Below are 20,273 nucleotides of genomic sequence, written 5' to 3'. Positions count from 1 at the left end.
TTACCTCCTCCAGAGCTGTGGCCCCACTGGTTTCATCCTGGCTTACAATTTTTTTTTCCATGGGACGCGTCCTAGCTTAGAGCAGCAAGTAATTAAAAATAAACATTTCCTTACCCTTGTCTGTGGGCTTTTTTGGAGTGACCTGAGTAGTGGGAGTATCCCGAATATGTCGATTCTGTATCCATTGCAGCAGACATTGGGTCTGCACGGAAGGGGCACGGATTTTACTTAGAAGACAAGCTCCTGGTGCTCCTGAGGTGGAGTCCGTGGTAAAAGTGCTTTTCTGGGTACTCTTTGCTTCCCAGTCATCAGTGAAATCTGGTCCTCAGGGAGCGAGTGAGCTTCATTTACAAGGAATCCGATCAGAGGGGAGGGAGGGGAGGGTGCTCAGCTCCTCACGATTGACCTAAGGGAAGACAAATGGGCATGGAAGTGCACTCTGAGCAAAGCAAAACAGCATTCCTACCGCAGCCATTCCCTCACCCTGGCCACACCACAGCCCATCATACTGTGCCCGATTTGCAAGCTCATCCCGGCCGATATCTCTCTTTCCAGTCTAAAGAAACACATGCAATTGTAGAGGTTTAAATAAGCTGATAACACATCTCTGTTTTGCCCATTCATCTAAAAATCCAGAAGAAACAGCGTAAGTCACCTGGAAAAGGCAGTGACTCGGAGAAGGCTCAGCAGCCTAGATACAGCGTTCACCCCCAGAAAAAGCACTGGGCTTGACTTCAGCATGCCCATCTCTTCACCCGTGTAACGCACAGCCCAAACACCCCCAGATTCAGAACGCCAGCATTATAGCCTACGTATAGGGGGAAGGTTATAGCCTACGTATAGGGGGAAGGGGTGGGGGGTGAGGGTGACTTCCCCAGGAGGAACGCAGGAGAGGATCAGACCACCGTGTCTGAACCTGCTCTGTTTTCACAACTGCAAGGTGTGCCCGTTTTGCAAGCCTTAGTTACTCTACAATCAATGGCACTACGATCACCTCCCTTTCTTTGTAACCTTTGCCTCCAGAAGCCAATTTGGGCCTTGTAGGATTGAATTTTATTAAAAATTGTCTCTCTATATACCCATACTAATAACACTAGGGAGAGTTGATGAGAGATCACATCTAGCTTATATGGGCCAACACTTCTTACAACGTACTTCCATTTGGAAGAGAAGCTTAAGTCCCATCCGTAAAGGGCAGAAGAGGGTCACGTTTTTTGGAACAGGAGCAGGGCGACATCAGAACAATTCCCAACAGCGACATGTCAAAAACCCTGAACCCTGTGGGGAAGAAGAGCAGATACCATCCCGCTTTCCAAACCCACAACCTGCGGTAGGTGAGAAGAGAAATGGAAAGGAGGGAAGTTAGTCACCGGTTTGGGGAATGGCACGCGAACGGTGAAGAGGCGCAGGCGGAGGGGTTGCAGCCATGGACAGAGGCACCTTGGCACGAAGGAGCGCTCTCACGTGCCTCCTGCCCAGAAGACTGCTGCCTCCAGCCAACGCAGGCCTACAGCCACGCCGTACCTTCAGAGCGGGCAAAAGACCGCTTTAAAATTAAATTAGATCCCTCCGTTATTCTCTGCTCGCAGCAGTTTTCAAAGCTGTTAGCAATAAAACAGTCAACCACTGCTTTCAGCCCTCTCCCTCCCCAAACACAGAGGGACAACAACAGAAATCGGGCTTTATACTTGGCCAACTATTCTTTCCAGCCATAAGATTCTTCCACTAACACCTCCAGAAAAGCTCATAAGTGAGCAGAGAGCTCTACCACACGCAAGCCGTGCCAAAAAACGAAGCCTCTTCCCCACGGGGTTCCTTGGCTGGCAGTGCAATCTGCAAAGAAGCATTCCCGCTGCATCGGGACCTGCAGGTATTTGCACAACGCGTAGGCTTGCCAGGGCTCTTGGAAAAGAGAAGGCAGTGGGGGGGACGGGACGGCATGACACCTTTTGTGTACAGGAATCCCCAAGCTCTAAGGGCATATCGTGCCTTGAGAAAGCTCCTTCAAGGCAGCACAGAATCTAGGGAGGACAAATCAGGATGGGAATGAAAGGCCTGGTTTGGGGAGGGGAGGAATGAGGATGAATTTAAACGCAGCAAGACATAAAGCCAAGGCACGGCACAGTTTGGAATATGGCATCATTACTGTAACAGGAATAAAAATTCCCCGGTGTGGGACACGTGATGTAACACTCATTAACTCCCTAGACTTGCACACAGCCTGTAGCTTATGGATCCAGCAATAGGCTGGGACTCATTAAATCTGATTTTTACCTCTGTCCTGCTACTCAGCCTTGGAAAAACCCTCCCCCTGTGTCTGTCCTTTGACAAACGGGGGTAAGGCCACCACCCCCTGCCTTCAAAAAGCACAATGATACCCATAGAGGAGATGGCTACACAGGACCTTGGAAACATTAGCCATTACAAATCAGGAACGCCCTCAGTTGTATGAAAGGTGGTAACAAGTATTATGGGCTTAAACCACTGACTGTGACGTTACTGGAGTCCCTTTGAGAACAACCACTGTCAACAAATACATACCACCGCATTACAGGAATAAGGAAAGCAAGGAAGGCTGCCGGCGTACATCAGTAAGGATTATGCATTTTTCCTTGGCTTCTGGGAAAGTATCAACTCCCAGCCTTTTCCTCTAACCACATAATAGAGTTTTTTTCCCCGAACTCCCAGACTGAAGAATCGGAGCTGAGACAGGGACTGGGAGCAGAGCCCCTCTTCTGCCCCGTCTCAGCCCCAGCAGCACAGGGTCACGCTTCCCTGGAGATGTCGGAGAACATTTCAGCAGGCAGAGGCTGCTGTGGAAATGCACAGGCTACCTAGAGAGGAACCATGAGCGAGCGGTGCCCATTTGACGGTGGGTGAAGCAAGGCAGTGCTGGGCACCAGGCAGAGAAAGCAGACTCACGGGAAGACCAACGCAGGAACATCGGGGCAGGCTGGATCACGCCAACTTTCGTTTTCTGTGTAAACAAGAGCAACGGTTTTGACACAGCTCTGTGAAAAGTCAACAAGAAAGCCCCCAAAAACGTTAAGCCTCCTGGATTGTTGTCAAAAGCAATACAATGAACCTGGGGACTCTGCACCACCTCCTGGCCCCAGCTGCAGGACACGCTGGTGGCTAAATAGATCTTCCTGCCAAGGCAGTTACAGGGCTGCTGGGAATAAAATATATCTGCCCAACTTTAGTTGGAAAAAGCAGACCACCACTGGCTTTGCCTGGTGCCTAACAGAGGCTGATCGTCAACGAGGCTTCCTAGATGTGGCCAACAAAGGATAGCCTGGGCTGCTAGCTACGCACCACTCCCAGTCTGAGCAGGACGAAATGAAGAAACCAAGGAGGGAGGAGCACAGTCCGAACACACACTCCTCATAGCCAAGCCAAGTAGGTTACCTACCTCCTAGCCTGTCTCAAAGCAGGAAGGGAACCAGCCCTATCCCAGAAAAGCTTCTGGAACTACTGGGGAAGAGATAGGGAGGGGACCAAAAGACAACTAACATGCTAAACTACATCTTTGGGTTGGAGCTCTTTCAATGGCATAGACAGAAGCCAACCCTGGATTAGCCACCACCCCAACAGTGCCCGCCACTAGAGCCTGAGCAAAGCTGGAGAAGACAAGCTGTACGTGTGTCCTACATCACACAATCGTATTCAAACAGTCTTTAAACACCTCCACTACTAAATCACTATTAATGATGATTCTTACCCTACCCCTCCGGAAAAGGACAACTGTGCTGCGTGAAGAAGCAGCCCCATCATTTGGGGCCTCATCCCTCCACAAACAAGTGTGAATTGAGAGCCCAATTTAGCCAATTGAAACGGCTTCACAAAAGATCATTACATCTCGCAGGACGCCGCTGAAGGCATGGTCTGTTTGCAGAGCTTCTGGCCCTGTGTGAAAGCAAGCTCCTTCGGCCTGAGGGTACAGTTGCACTGCATTTCAGCATTGACAAGAAAGCCGCTGTAAGTAGCTTCCACCTCCACACCACGGTTCACCACTCTCGGTTGTGTCAACACAATTCCCAGCAAGCAAACGGCACCGCTGGAAAACAAAACAACATACAAATCCCTTTTCTCCCCCCTCACCGCACTTTTGTCTTGGATCCGTTCCCTGACCTCGTTCACAGCATAGCCCCAAACAGCAAAACCAACACCAGGGCGAACAGCAGCGCAAGCGAACAGCTAGAGGGGAGACGGGAACGCCTCCTCCGCTCCAACAACCGTCTAACTGCACGCACCAAGCACTTTGCTCCCAGTAGGGCCGGCGCTCTCACTTTGCCTTTCCCTTACTCACCGACGACGGAAGGATGCCAAGCTCTAGATGGAAAACAATGCGAAGGACACCCCAAAGGAAATTTTGGGACCCTATTCTGGCAAGAAGGATGGCCGCATCCTGTAGTTACCCCGAATACCGCAGAGATCACTGTAATTAGTTTCTACGCAGCTACACCACTCATTGTAACCCCCTCTTTTCATATGCTCATAAATCTCCCAAAAGAGTTCTTTTGAATCACTATTTTCCACGCTGGGAGCCCAATCCCATTTCCAATGAAGTTTGCTTTGTGATCCTCTTCAAGGGAGCACAGTTTGGCTCCCAGCCCAAGGAAAATTTAAAAGAGCAAGTTACATCTTTAAATCAAAGCGGGCAAACGCAAACAAGAGCACTCTTTTACATCCCATGCTTTCCCAATGGATTTTCCCCTGTGAAGTCCAGGCAAATAACTCCAAAGCAGCTCAGCTTTGAAATCCTTGTCTGTACAGTTTCAATCTTACTCCGTTTAAAACTTGCAATCAATTAGAGCCGATTTACCAGTCGGTTCATGAAGTTACATATATTTGGAAGTGCCATCTGGAGCACAAGCAGCCACAAGTGTCCGCGAGGATGTGCGCACATTCAGCTCCGCACGCCGTCGGCCTCGCTTGTTAAACAGCACCAGCTGTCGACAGGGTAGCGGATGCCCACGAGCTATCGCGCCGAGAAGTCTTTGTTTTTTTTCTTCGTTTAGTGAAACGAAGAGCTTTACAAATCAAATACGCAGAACCCCAAGAACTAAGCTATGGGATAGCATTAGGGTTCAAGAGTAAAAATAATTAAAAGATGGCTAGGTAGTGAGGAAGCCTTCCAACTCTGGCATTAACTTGGCTGGACGGTATGGCTGCAGCATACCCCTATTATTCACTTCAGAAAAATAAGAAGTTACCTAACTTGCTATGTTCAATTGCATATATAATAAGACCTATGAGCAATGCCACAGGAACCTTTTGCTTTTGAATTTCCTGAGGAGGCCCCAAGCCAGCAACTTGATCTGTAAGCAAAGAAGTTCACCCGTGCTAATCTACTCGCGGAGGTAAGGCTTTCAGTTTTAATGGCCAACGAGCTTTGGGAAACAAGGTTTTTTCCAAAAGCTTTCTATTTATTTTTACATATCATTAAGTAAGGTTAATTTTGGCCTTGAATATATATATATATATAAATTAGGGCTTTTACTCTACGGTGGTGGGTCTTGATTTGCAAGCCCCTCATCCTAAAAAAATGTTCAGTAGTCAGCAAATTCAAGCCCTCTAGCAATAGTTTCCTCTTTTCTTTTACTTCTCAGAGGCTTCTTAGAAAGATTTCATAGACCCCTGGGGATTTCCACCCCCTAGGCTGAAAACCATTAGTCCATGACATGGATATTTCAAAAAGACAAGTCGCTTGGTTTACTGAAGCAATCCACCTGCACGTTTAATCAGAACGTGCAACAACGCAGGTCTGAAAACATAGCAAGGCCGTTTCAATTGACAACAGAAATGCCCGTCCAGAACCACCGCCCAAGCAAGCGGCGTTTCCAAGTGGTAAGCGCCGGCCTCTTACCTCCCTGTCACACAGCTAAAAGTTGGGAAGCTCTCTGCGTGGGACCTGCTGGTGAAATACCTCCCTGGAGGATGTCCTTTGCCCGCTCCAAGAACCACATCCGCGCCGTCCGGGTTTGCAAAGCACAGCCAGCGTTCAAGTCTACCATGCAAATTATACCTTAGCTACCATCCTGTCGGACTGGTGAAAGCTTGTGCTTCCTCGGCCGTACGTCTCCCGTGTTGCTAAACCTTCAAGTGCTCCTCTTAACCCCAGAGTCATGCAACATGGTAGAAGGTATTGGGGCCTCACCCTCATGATACGAGAGCACCTGGGACTGTCCACAGAAACACAATTTTCCATACTGACATTCAAAGCCCTACAGCCTTACTGAAACAAGCAGGGGAAAGACTTTTGCAAGACTTTTCAGACTCTGCCTATCCAGGCAGGCACTACCTGTACCTTATTTTCAAAGTTTACTTTTAGCCCTAGCACTTCGATACCGAGATGGCATTAAAGGCTATAAACTACAAAAGGTTTCTCTACTGAAAGTGCACCCCCTCCTTTAGAATACTGCATGTCTTCCTGCATTTTCTATTTGAATTTAAAAAGAAAAAGAAGACTACAGACCCTGATCAACTCCCCAGTACACAACACAGTGGAGTCTCCCCCCGTCTCCCTCCTCCTGCTCAACCCTGTACAAAGCCAATGCCATTCTGACCTTGCAAGGAGAAAGGGCAAGGGTGTTGACTCCTGAGGAAATAACCACTAATTTAACCCAAATCAGATAATTCCAAAGTAAAGGCTAATAAGAAATTAAAAGAAGTCGTACGATTGAACCCTTGTGAAAACTTTTTCCCCTTCTGCCAAATATCCCCAGTGACGGTACCAGAGATGGAGGAGCACGACACTGCTTGTGCTTTTACAATTACTGTTTCCCACCAGGAGAACTGGACATCGCGCTTCTCCACTCGGGTCCGCCTCTCGGGTCCCTACGGAGCACAACACGCCTTATAGCAGCAAAGCCACGTCTCTGATACCGTTCTTTGCTTTGGTTGTCAGAGGTGGGGGTGGAAGGCAGGCAGGCTACCACAACGGTACGACATGAAGTTTTGCTAGGACAACTGCAGTTATCTCAGTAGCATTTTCCTAGTACAGTATCCCGGTCTCCCAGTGATGGTAAGCCCTCCCGAGGTGCACATATTCATAAGATAAGGGCCACTGAGAACACTGCGACTACTAACCAAAACCAAAAGGCCAGTAGTGGCCACAGGAGCTGCTGGCCAATGACCGTGGGCAGCGAGACACTTGCCTGGGTGGTTCCGACACAGGCTGGAATCCTTCCAAAATTTCAGCTCATACGGAGCATTCTTAAGGGAGGCTTTCTGTAAGGCTCTATTCACCATTTATTTTTCAAAATTAACAACTGAAACGATCACAGAGCCAACACTGGTCCCATAGTTGCGGCCAGCTATAGGGCCAAACCCCAGCAGAGGAAAAGAGCCAAGCACGGTCAAAACGAAGCTCTTCAAAGACTGCAAAGCATTGCTGAAGCTCTCTTTTCCTCAAAGTCAGGATGCCCCGGTGATGGGCTCACAGGCAATGCTATCACAGAATATACCCCGCAACATCCTAATTTGCTCTTCCAGCCAGCGTGAGTTAACTTCTTAACTTTTTATAGCTGCAAAGACCTTGTGGGCAAGTCATTATTGACAAACCCAGGGCCAAAAAACCCCACTGCTTCAAACAGTGATAGAATTGCTAAGTCTGCCTCCCCAGACCAAAAACCCTGCCATCAAATCATTTACGCTTTCATAGACCCAGCAGTCAAAGAGTTCAGCCCTTGGCATGAGAGAGTTAAGTCTACAACCCTGACAGCCTTTTAAATAAGAACACAACGTTGTTTCGCCGCGGCTCCCCGACGCGTGCCGTTACCGAAACCGAACGGCGGACGCAATAGCTTTGCCCTCTGTTGGGCGCGCTCAGAAGCGTTCAGGTAGCCATCCCAGGCCAGCGCGGCCAAGGCGCAGAAGGAGACTCTCCTCTCCTTGGCTGTCGCGGGAGCAGATCTATCTCCGGCCACGCGAGCTTCCCCCCACGCCGTAACTTGCTGGATGGAAACAACCGTTTGGTCCTGGGCATCGCTTCGGCGACCAAAGCGGCTTCGAAGCAGAGAAGCGCGATCGCGTCCTTCCTCCCTCCCTCCCCCTGGCAGTGACCCCCTTGCTGCCCGGGGGGATGAGCCGAGGCATAAAGCACCTTGTTTTACGCGGCCTGGGCATGGGAAGCATTAGCGGAGCCTTCGCACCGGCGTGAGTTGACCCGTGCTGGGGCGTTAGCAGCGCGGCGTCCCCTTCACAGCGCGGCCGGGCAGGGAGAGCGCTGCCCGCCGTGAGGGGCTGCAGCTACGGCCCGGGCCAGCACGGGAGGGCTTCACCCGGGGAGCTGAGGCTTCTCCCGCCCTCGGCACCGGAGCCCCGGCAGCCTCGGGGCGGGCGAGGGCAGCGCCAAGGCTGCCCGGCAGAGCCCCGGCCGGCGGCAGGGAGGGAGGGAGGGAGGGAGGCCCGGCGGCCGCCCCCGCCCGCCTTCCCCCTCCGCCCGGCCGCGGGAACCGGCCGCCCCGGAGAGCGCCGGGCGGGGGGAGCGGGGACCCGGCGGAGGTACGGTGGTACCGACTGCGGGGACAAACACACACACCCCGACCCCGGGCAGCCGAGGAGGCTGCCCCACCGCTGCCGCCGCGGCCCCGGCACCCCGCGGCAGAGCGGCGGCGGGGTCCCGACGGCGGGAGGGCGTGGTGGGGGGCAGCGCCGCCGCCCCCCGCACCGCGCCCGACCCCGCACACACCGGCAGGCAGGCAGGCAGGCAAACAGACCGACGGACGGACGGACGGACGGACTCACCTCCCTCCCGCGGCCGCCCCATGCCGCTCCCGGCACCGTCCCGCCGCCTTCCCCCGGCGGCGGCCGCCGTCGCTGCTGCCGCCGCCGCCGCTTTCCGCTTCCTGTGCCCGGCACCGCCCCGCTCCCCCGGCCCTCCCCCGCCTCGGCCGCACCGCCCCGGCCGCCGCCGCCCCCCGCCCCGGCCGCCCTGCCTCCCCCGGCACCCCGCCGCCAGCCTGGTTTCACCCCGGGAACCTCTCCCTCCTCGGCTCCTCCGCACCTCCCGCCGCCGCCTCTCTTTCCGACACCAACCCTGCTCCGGAGCCCCGCAGCCCCTCCGGGGCTGAGCCCTCCCTGCTCTGCAGCTCCCCTCCACCCAGCCTCGCCCCTCACCTCTTCTTGCACCATCACGCTCTCCTCCAGCGGAATGGGGACGGCTCGTCCCCGGGAGCTCGCCCATCCCCGACAGCCATGCGCTTGGGTTTCCCCTCCGAGGCCACACGTATTGCCGGGCACCGTAACGGGACTGCTCGGTTCCTCCAGCCATAGCCTGCAGCTGCAGCGCGCTTTGCCCCTGGTCACAAGAGGTCTGCGCTGAGGCAGGACCTCCTGCCCCCCAGGGAGAAGGGCCTGGTTTGCCCGAAGCCTCTAACAGGCTGCCCAAAGCCTGCCTTGGGCACCAAATCCCTTACGCCGCTTGCCCTGGGCAGCTGGGAAGGAAACGGGCAGAGCTCTGCATGCCGTGCAAGTCACCTTTTCTGAATTCAAATGGTGCTCCTTTTTCATTTCACCTTTGGGTTGTCTTACCCTTTAAAAAGAGTTAAGTTTTCAGGCCGTACAATGAAGCAGCAGCTGGGAATGCATGAAGAAAATCTAGACCTCCTGGATTCCAGTCCTGCGTTTTCAACTACTTAAGAACAAACCAGTCTACAAAGGGAACAAATGCAGAAGATACTGAAGTTATTCCTATCAGATAGTTTCTGTGTTGCATTACTGGGGCTCCTGTGGGTTGCATCTTTTATTTCTGCTCTCCTATTTCCCCTCACTCGCTTTTTCCAAAATAATGCCACGGTTTTATTTGTGGTGCTTGCTCCCTACTCAGCATCCGCACAACGTGGAATGACTTGACAACGGAACAGTCAACCGGGAATTAGCAGAAAAGCTTCCATACCGCTCTGACTTGGTAGGTACGTTACCTCCCGTTTTGCATGGCGTACCTGCTTACCCCGTGACTGACTGGAAGAGGCCGATATCAAGTGATAGGCTCCATCTTGTATCTTGCATCAACATGTGCCTAAACTTGCCCAAGGCCCGAGTGCTCCGCCGCATTCCAGGCAACGGCCCTGCCCTGGAAAGCGCCTGCCGCCCTGCTGAAAGCCTGCCTCAGCCTCACCGCCTGCGAATGGCTCCCCAGGGCTCCGCTATCGCAACCGGGCTTTCTTCCTCCCCGCTCACAGGTGGGGGAAACGCGACAGAAGGCGACAGGCTGGAGTTTATGCAGGCCACGCACCTGGCGCAGGGGAGAGACTCGGGGCGAGGAGCAAGGTTTTACCTGTGCCGAGTGGGGAAGAGGACAAGGAGGGATGCTGCCCTGCCTGAAAGGCTACAGAAACTCAGGGGAAAGAACTTCAAGAAGGGAAAGGGGACTTTTTCAAAGGTCTTCAAGACCAGTTAGACCCGGCAGCGAGGCCCACTTGCAGCCAACTACGTCAAGCTGTCACACAGAATATTGGCAAAGGAGGAATACGCCGAAGATGGGCTCGGGGCGGATGCTGAGACGCTGCTACGTGCTTATCTCTCATCATCTGTTTAAACCACTGAGACGCGAGGAAATGTTTCACCTGAGTCGAGCTACTGGTGTGGTAGGGTCATGGTTCAGAAATCTGTAAAGTGCTATGCTCCTGGAAGCTACCGAATAGGTAAGATTTGAGGGTTTTTTAGATTACCCAGAACAGCTCTCATAGATTCACAGGAGAATCGTTTAAGCTGGAATGAACTTCTGGAGATCATCCAGTCCAGTCTGCCCACTCACAACAAAGTCAACTAGAGCGGGTTGCTCGGGGCTCTGGCCAAGTCGGGTTTTGAGCATCTCCAAGGATGGAGAGTCCACAACCTCCCTCCGCAACCGGTTCCAGTGTTTGAACATCCTCACAGTAAAAATGTTTTTTTTTTCTCACATTTAAATGGAATTTCATGTATTTCAGTTTGCGCCCGTTCCCTCTTTTCCTTTCACTGGATACCACTGAGAAGAGCCTGCCTCCATTTTTTTCACTCCCTTCCATCAGGTATTTATACGCATTGATTCCACTCTGAAACCTCTCTTTTCAAGGCTAAAAAATCCTAGCTCTCCCAGCCTCTCCTGGTACGTCAGATGCTCCAATCCCTGAATTATTTTAGTGGACCCGTGCTGGACTCACTCCAGTACATCCCTGTCAAACAAAGATGGTCTCTGGTCCAGAGCGTGCTCTCCCTGTACGTACTGCAAGACACCTTCACTGTTCAGTTGCCTTCTGTTTTGATCTTTTCCCGTTCCTGCTGGCGGTAGAGGCCAGGGGATCTTTTAGGCAGGATCTGTAAGTGGTCAAGTACACGGACTGGCAGCGCTGTATGGCATGCTCTTAGAGGCACACACAGATCGACAGATGAAGAGGTAGGACGCTCATACGAAGCCAGGCCCAAACTGGGCCTGTTTCATGATGTGGCACACAGAAAAGGGATATGATCTCAGATTCTTCATCCCTTTCTGCAGCGGACTTGCATGAGATCATCAATACCTTTGATTCGCTCTTAACTTGTCTCTCTTCTCCTATTTGGAAAAAAAAAAAAATCCTTATCACGTGAATGCCGATGCTACAACCTCAGGTTCACTGGAAGTAGCAGAGGAAGGGTAGCAGATGCCCTGCACTGACTTCAATAAATAAGTTAATAAAATAATTATTTTCTGCTCAAGGCAGCAAAAACCGAGACTTTTTCCAGATCTTACAAAAAGCAGCTTCTGGCTTCCCTTAACACTCCTTTGGTTTGTTTTTCCAATAGAAACATGACTGACATTCTCACCTCGTGTAGTTCCTTGAGGGCACTGTTCCTATCCATAACTTTGAAGAAATACTCAAGAAAATACTCGGAAGTGCAAGCAGGAACATTCTTTTTCTGGTTGAAACATGAGGATCCAGACAATTTTTATCCTCATCACATTTTCAGAAGGTTCTAGGTGTCTTCCCACAAATACAATACCATCTGACCAAGGCCAAGATGGGTGGATGGTAGAGTCCAGCATGGAAAACACTCTGACTCGTTCATGCAAGGAATTCAAAATGATAGAGACATCTGCTTTTTTAGAGGAAATATTAATCTGTAATTCTGCTAATCCTGCTACTGCATTTCTCAGGCTTGTATTTTTCACTCTGAAAAGCATGAGTTGGACAGAAGACCAGAGAGAGATGGATTTTCAGTCCCAGCTGTGGAACTCAAGTGATCTTGGATGTACTAGAAGAGGTACTTTCCAAAATGTGGACATTATCCGTTCTTATAACAAATCCCTTAGGGTTTTGAATAACTCTGTCTTACATTTTGATTTGCTGATCACAGTGCAGGACCAACTGGCTATCCAGTCAAATTAGCTAAACAAAGGTCTACGCTGTCTCTTCTAGATCATCTATTGTAAAGTGGTGGGAATTTTCACACGACTTGACATGTAGGTTACACTTTTAAGTCATCTCTTTGCTCAGAGGTTTTCTTTCTTTTTTTCCTCCAGGACCATTAGATTCACTTCTTTTAAAATAAATCCAACTACTTATCCTTATATTTTTCTACTGATCATTTTTGTGGGCCAAATTCTGCCTTGTTTGGAGACACATACATACAGTATTTTTGTTAAGAAACTGAGGTTGAATTTGCTGTAGATTTTCTCCATCACCTCGGGAACCAGTCTTCCTCTTTCTTTCCCCCAAATCCAGACTCCACCTTCCCCAACACACAGTGACATATCCAGATAATTTTTGTCTGTGACAAAATTCAGTGACAAAATCACAAATCTACACGTGTCCATAAAACCCGATTGGTTTCTCCATTTTTTTTTACTGTTTCCCGAGTAGGATAAAAAGATCATTCTTAAGTTACCGGCCATAGAGCTTCTTCACCAAAGACAGAATTTGTCTGCACAACCCTTTGAGAATCAGAGGCAGTGCCACATCAAGTAAGAAACATAAGCATGAGCTGAGCCAGCACAAGTATAAACATCGTTCTGAATTACTGCCCACTCTTATATGGCATCAGCTGGAGCCTCCAGCATGGGGTGGAGGAGAAAGTTTTTCGCTGAGGCTGGGTGCCACTTCATAGATCCTATCTGATCAAACTGCTTGTAGAGCCAGTCTGAACTGTGCATGATCTTGCTCAGTGCCGCTGACCTCAATCTAGCAGCATACATCTAACGTCGAAGTAAACGTGCAATGACAGATATGCACAAGGAACCACATTTCAGCTCTTACGCTGCAGAAAATCTTGTTTAGAGGAAGAGAGAGGCCAGAGGGACATGGCTACAAAAGCACACCTTCCTTCCCTTTTGGGGTGGTTGCTATTTAGAAAGGGAAAATGCATGGTACTGCACAGCTGAAGAAACAGCATGACACATTTATTTTGAATAGCAACTTGCATAAAAGCTACTGAGCCCTTTATGGAATTAATTATCCAAAATACACGATTCCTGCCCAAATAAAGAGAAATGGTGGGGGGTAGCAAACCCTAGAAAAACTTCACTTGGCTGAGATTCTGCAAAACCCAGTTCAGGATTCAGTTGAAATCTCACTTCCATTTCAAAGCAGATAGAGGTAGGACTTTTCTTTGGGTTCAGCAGATTTAAAGAATATTACAAATATTGTTTAAAAATGAAAAAAAAAAACCCAAAAAATCCAAACCCAACAAAACCCCCACACTCTCCTAAGTAAATTTAAAGGAAAAAAAAAAAAAAGGTAGATTTCATCTGTACAGGGCACGAGGACTAGAGGGGGAAAAGAGAACATCTTTTGTCTGACTTGCCCCTAAGTTAGAGGGCTAGAATCTGTTGCGTATCATGACTTTTCCTCTGTGTGTGCCAGGAACCTTGCAGCCCCCGTGGGCCTTATCTTAGAGGGTAAGGGACATTAACAGGCAGGTAGTCCTGCCCTCCTCTCCTTTATAACTGTAATCAGCATTATAGCAGGGTGGGGGGCACAGGACAAAGGCAGAGCCCCGTCTTCTTGTAGAAAAAAAAAGAAAGCATGAGGCCTCAAATAGGAATACCTACCACAGCCGTGGTAGATGCACTACTTCAATCTATTCTGGGGGACTCAGCCACGAGACAAATCCTGTCCCTGCGTAACTGCGTGGTGGCCAGAGAGCCTGTAGGTGGGCTTGGATTTGGCCACAGGTGTGTGTGAAGCTGAGGAACAAGACTGCACACACTGGAACACTTGGGAATGAAACCTTTTAAAAAGGGTAACAAATATACAGGAAAAGAATAGGTGGAGGAACAGAGCCTTGAGTCTGCAGACTGAAATTACATGTTCAGTCAAGCTGGCAAAGAGAAAAGCATAATTGATGTTTTAATTCTGGCAAACAGGGAGCGTTTTTCCAGGCTGGAGACACTGCCCTGCTCTCTGAAAGGAGGCTGAAGAGCAGCGTGTGCGGCTGCAGCTGATTTAACAGTGCCACCAGCCGGCCTGCTGGAAGAGTGCCAGTTCGCGTGACGGGGAAAACAAGGTAGCGTACCTCTGCTCACCGCCTTTCACCCCAGAAGGTCTCCACAGTCAGACTCTGATCCTGCAAGCCCTTTGCCAAACACAAAGGGGCTGTTCCTGCTGCAAGAAAGGTCTTACCCACACAGGTGGTATGCAGCACTGGCTTACCTACGCTTCAGCAGGGCCAAAGGAGGTAAGAAATCACTTGGGGTTTTCTGGTACAGCTAAGAGTGCACGACAGAGTATCCAACTCAGGAAGGCTTCTTCTAGTGTGCGGTGCACCAGTGTGATGAGCCGTGTCAGAATCAGGCCTGAAACTATTAAGTAACCAGCTGGTGCTACAGAGGCGGTGTAAATGCAGCCCATGAGATGTGTGTTGGCAATGAGATACTTAAAGACATACTTTCCACTGCTTGTGGGGTGATTTCCTATTGGAAGCTGAACTTTAAATTGAATTAAGTTTGGCAGCTCACAGTCTCCCTGGTCAAAACACTTATTAGGAGAGCTACTCTTGCCTAGTTGTACTAAAAAAACCCTAAAAAATATCCTGAAGCCAACAGTGACAACAATGTGAAAAACAGGAAAGTTCTGTTGCGATGGAGTAAAGCCAACATCACAAACTCTGCATTTAGATTTCCTTAAAGTGAATCAAAGGGTTGTGGAACCTTTCACGCAGCTTTTTGGACAGCAGTAAGGAACTGGTTTTGCCCAACAGCTGCAACAAAGAACTGCGTAATGAAAAAGCAGTTGTGGGAGAAGGAAAGGTGTCATTTATAAAGCCAGGCTCAAATTTTGGCAGCCTTGCATGCCTTTGCCAAGAATACCGGTCAGGATTTTGCTAGATTGTAAGCACGTGATTATGTGGCTAAACTTTATATTTGAACAAATGCAAGTCAGATGGACTTCTGGGGAACTGGAACAGTATAAACAGTTGATGCTGTGTGGTTGTCATGTGGTTGACAGCTTCCTTTCCACTGAGACGTCTACGTGGGCATGTACGCACAGTCCCAGGTAACCACTAAAAAGCTGATTGAAAAGAGGTGAGACAAGGGATGAAATTTGAAGAGGGGGAAAAAACATGGCCAAACAATACTGTATTCCAGGCTTTAGCGATAACTTAATATAAGGGACAACAACTGACCATCAGTGAAAGTTTAATTTTCCATCTCCAAAACAGATCTGGGATTGAGCCAACATCCTTATCCAAAGACTCTTTGAACTCTGAAGCAGTCTCATTCCTCTCCAGAGCCACTGACAACACGTAAACATTCTGGCCAACACAGGCAGAGAGAGACCGGAGCGAATAATAGCTGTGTAAGCCATGTTTCTGAAGCGAATGCATACAGACTATCTGCGTGATGGTGAAAAGATCCTTGACTTTTTGCGCATGTTTCTCAATGAAATTACTGCATCGTCATGGCTTTGAGACTGTCATTGAAGATGAATACGGTTGTGAAGCAGAGGAAGAGCCTTTATTCCTAGGGAAGTAGTATCTAATAAGAAGTGTCAAGGAAATGCTGTTAAGTGTCAAGGAACGCCAGACAACATGTCCACTAACAGATTCACCAAGGAAGGAGGCAGAATGCTCTGAATACTATTGCCTTTGTTTCAGGTTTTCAGTTTCACAGAATTGCTGGCAGTGGCAGTACAGCAAACGCATGTCTTTCTAGAGAAATGACAAAACAGAGCCTCCTTGTAAACCTCCGTTTCCTTTCCTGGACGGTGAAAGCAATGAGCTGTTTTTTTTATAAGAGCTTGTCCTAACACAGACCAACTCCACCATGTTCAGCCAAGGAGGCAGGTTATCACTTGCGTGAAGCATTGTAATGTTTTTTTCACATCCTCACTTTTGCTACTTTCTGAGTCATTTCCGTTATTCTGAAATTCCAGGCATCTCCCCCACAGATGTGGCACATACAGGTAAGTTGATGGCTGTCAACGGAAGACTAGCATCTAGGTGCAACAGATTCTGACAGGCATACTGAATCACACTAATCTGTCATTATCACCTAAGATGGTAAGTCCTCACTGTGGAATGAGTAGCTGGATGAGAGCAAAATCAGATAAACCAAGTTTTTAGCTGGACTGTGGCATCTGTGCCTTGCCTTGCTTTCTTGCTTTGCATCCACCAAGATATTTAGGGTATCATTTCAGTATTAGATTGTGAACCAAATAAAACATACTCCAAAAGGATACATAAGAGTGGGGATACCCCGTGTTGCCAAATATTTTCGGATGAGCCGCTCGGTACCATACCAGTTGAAACCTTTTGTTGCATACCCAATACGTGGAAGATGCACTGTTGCTGAGAAGGAGGGAACAGAGAGTGCACGCTCTTTAGGACAAGATGCACATATAGAAAGCAATCTAGATAAGGACTTCAAGCTACCCAACAAGAACAGAAGAAATATTTTGGAACACAACATATCTGCCATGGAGATCGCCCTCTTACTTCACTTCAGAAAAAAACAGTACAGGAGAGGTGGAAATTGGTCATCATCTTTATGTGCAATCACACATGTAAAGATTCACTGTTCTACCGCACAAACACTTACCATTCCTTTTCTTGGCTGCTAAATAAATCTTCTTCAGGCCCTTTTCCAAAGCAGACAGCTTAATGCCAGACAAGTTGTTGGACCGATCACGGTGCTGAGCTACAATCAAGGCCAACTAAGGAGAAAACACACAAAAACATGAAATGGAGTCTATGTACAGCACTAAGAGACACAGTGATAGCGCTGGGAAACTGCATTACTAACTATTAGCTTTAATAAATGAGAAAAAGATCTCCTTTTCTCTAATGTTTAACTGCAACTTAGCCATGTTCAGTATTCAGTGCCATTATTATTGGGAAAAAGACAGAACGTTCATTTCACACGGCTTCAAAAACGTGGACAGAGCAACACAAAAAGCAGCTTCTCATTCTCACCAAGTCTTGTCCTTTTTTCCTGGATTTTTTATCATCAATGGGGAATAACAGGGTTCCTCCTAACTCCAGGTCTGTCCAGAAAACAAGAACAGAACAACAACAAAAAAATCAGTCATGAAGAGTCAACGGTGAGTCAATGAAGCAGTGATTTCACTGTCATGTTCTGTATTATTCTCCTTGGCTTTCTTTACCTCCTCATAATGGTTTCAGCAGAGTCAGTCCCTTTGCCCAGGGAAGCAAGACAGATGTTACCCCCTCCAAGACACACAGACACACACATATCCCAGTTAAAGACCACAAATGGAAAGGGAGACACTGGAACAAGAAGAAAGCATCTCCCAGGAAATTAGAAAAAACAACAGGTCCACCTTACAGCCAGATGTGCATTCCTCACCAGCTGCAGGTAGCTCAAAACTGCTACTATGTGCTTAGGAGAAGATCAGTGCTTGGAGGGAACCAAAGGCTCAACTGAGTACTGCCTGAGGTGGCTTTCATCCTTCCTAAAAGCACTTTGACAGAAGGTGCAGGGCTCTGTCTTATATAGTGAAAAACATCCCGTGAATAATGACCAAGTTCGGGGTTTTAATTTTTTCTTTTTTTTTATGATTTGTAGCATGGATCAGAATGACCAACCCCTATGCAGAGTTCTCCCACTCCAAACAAGTCAAATCAAAGCACTTGCTGTATTACTACTTTCAGAGCTAGGGACGCACGTATCTAGAGAAAGAAGAAAAAACATGAGTATAAAGGTACCCCAGCACCTCACTCCTGCAACATCAGTGGGATTTAAGCTCTTTCAAGTACTTGCCCTAAGGTCATTTTTTAATCTCTTTTTAATCTCTTACCTTTCATCTTTCCTGCCATCTCATATATTTTCCTTGGCTGATCAGAACGAGCCTCCAGAGCTGTAAATAAACCACCCCTTCCCCAGCGGCCGGAGTCATCTAGAATGAAATAACAAGTTAAGACTCCTTTTAGAAAGTGAGGTTGAAGACCACCCCTGCAGGAAAGGGACCTACTCTGTACAAATGCAACGAATGATTATCAAAGGCAGACATGGGAACCACACATGAACTGAAGTCAAGGAACCATCCTAGAGGATAAACCTCAGGCCTTGAGAAAAAAACAAACTTGTCACAGTTCCCTGAAAAACTCTGCGGGAAGAATTCCTTCTTACTGTCCACTGAGGATGCTCAAACAAGCACTAACCATGGCATTGAGCATATAAACCTGTCGGTATCCTCACATATATGCATATAGGTGCATAGAGCATGCACCTAGTATGTCCCCAGATTGGTGCCTTGGGCTTCCCACAATTACATGTTTGTTATTTGCGGGCTTTCACTTTTACTTGGCTTTTCCACTTTAAACATGAGTTTTCATGATGAGTTTAACATAAGCCAAAGCAGATTATAATGTTCTGCTATAGCCCTGGTCAGAGAGCAGCTCTGACACTAATTCAGGAGGAACTCTGTACTGTGAGTTTCTCTCCCTCAGCTTTAGTGTCTTTAAAAGAAATTAACTTAGAAACAGTCCTTAAATTAGGAGACTAGCCTAGAGCCTCTGTACTGTCAGCGTTGAGAGACAAGCACCGAGACAGAGAAACTCGGACCTCAGCCTCTGCAAGTGCCTGTCTCTCTCCGCTGACTGGATAAGGGAGATGATTTTCAATATCTCAGTTCAATCCCTACAGCTTCCATGGGATGAACAAAAGGCCCTGCTCTCAGGAGGAACTGTCCCCACTTGGCCATAGACATAAAGCTTCAAGCCATACAGGCACCTTTCAAGAGGCTCACCCATAAATCCAGAGAGGGCATGAAAAGACGCAGGTACACCTTGCTAGTACTTGTGCGGGTTATGCATGGTGGAGTAGAGGCTGTATTGCCTCTGCACCACTCAAGATTAAGTCAGAACTCAAATCCAAATTATTTCAGTCTGGCTGGGAATTAGAAACTATTGAACTAGTAGGGACAATTCAGCCCCCTTGTCCACCTCACCCAACAACATTCCTGTTGTCATAAGTCCCACCTAGGCAGTGGACAATGATGGCATCCTCCTCTTCTGCTTTGGGGTAGGTGACATCTCCCATGACGTACTTGATACAGTTCATGTCTGCATCTTCATAATCTAAATCCACATTTAGCCCAGCCTCATCCTCCGCAAACTCTTCCTCAGAGTCACTTTCCTCTGAAGGAAGGCAGGTAGATGTGTAATGATTTGCCTCCCACCAGGCCATCCTGAAACAAAGCAAGAGAAGATGATGTTCAATGAAAATCAAAGGTGGGGGGCACACACCTCGCTTTAAACCACTGCAGTGAAACACAGGAGACCCAGACCTGCATTCCCTCTGCTCCCCTCCCCTATTTTAGATCGGAACAAAGTTTACCACAGTTGTTATCTGTGATATTAAGAGCCACGTGCCAGTGCGATAAGCCAATTGCAGGCATGGAAAAAGGGAGCATATGACAAAGGGCAATGAAAAGGAAGAACATCTAGGAAACACGGAGAAGAAAGTTAAGACACATGCCAGAGTCACAGATGTCAGATCAATACACAGGGGCCAACTGTGACATTTCAGAAAGCTTCTCCCAAAGCTCACTGTACATTCAGCTATGGGGGTCTTATTCAGGCCAGTCTCTATGAATTAAATTAGATGTGAAGTCAGGCAATGTATTCAGGGGAAAAGAACCCTTGCTAGGGGCTCAAGCCATTTTTCCACCTTCACATCCCTGTTATGCAGTTTGAGCACACACACAGAAACATCCTGATGTATGAAGTTAACCCTCTCATGAGGGTGGCCTGCAGCCAATTTGTCATCTTCTCCTTCCCTCATCCCCAGCCCCACCTGCCAGAGTGGATACAGAGCACAACTTCATTTCATCAAACAGATGCACATTTCT

General features: G+C 48.5%; 2 protein-coding genes across 3 annotated transcripts in view; both read right to left on the bottom strand.

Annotated features, from left to right (window-relative positions):
- The window catches only part of VANGL1 (VANGL planar cell polarity protein 1), a gene marked incomplete at its 3' end in the record, with an annotated part of 32,338 nt that extends 32,085 nt beyond the window's left edge, over positions 1–253 (bottom strand). Inside the window, exon 1 of the mRNA XM_082337473.1 lies at positions 115–253. Coding sequence (XP_082193599.1) covers positions 115–197 — 83 coding nt within the window. The 5' untranslated portion in view covers positions 198–253. The remainder of the gene's footprint in view (positions 1–114) is intronic.
- Positions 254–11,476: 11,223 nt separating this feature from the next.
- Positions 11,477–20,273, bottom strand: part of CHD1L (chromodomain helicase DNA binding protein 1 like) — a 28,539-nt gene continuing 19,742 nt past the window's right edge. For both annotated transcript variants that reach the window (XM_082337820.1, XM_082337821.1), the window contains 7 exons: positions 19,402–19,610; positions 18,219–18,317; positions 17,374–17,444; positions 17,000–17,114; positions 16,641–16,749; positions 15,586–15,937; positions 11,477–11,536 (listed from right to left, as the gene is read on the bottom strand). In XM_082337820.1, the coding sequence (XP_082193946.1) occupies positions 15,859–15,937; positions 16,641–16,749; positions 17,000–17,114; positions 17,374–17,444; positions 18,219–18,317; positions 19,402–19,610 (682 nt within the window). In that variant the 3' untranslated portion in view covers positions 11,477–11,536; positions 15,586–15,858. The remainder of the gene's footprint in view (positions 11,537–15,585; positions 15,938–16,640; positions 16,750–16,999; positions 17,115–17,373; positions 17,445–18,218; positions 18,318–19,401; positions 19,611–20,273) is intronic.

The sequence above is a fragment of the Platalea leucorodia genome, assembly GCF_965183815.1.
Source record: "Platalea leucorodia genome assembly, chromosome: 2".
NCBI lineage: Eukaryota > Metazoa > Chordata > Aves > Pelecaniformes > Threskiornithidae > Platalea > Platalea leucorodia.
This window is presented reverse-complemented; position numbering and strand designations above follow the sequence as displayed.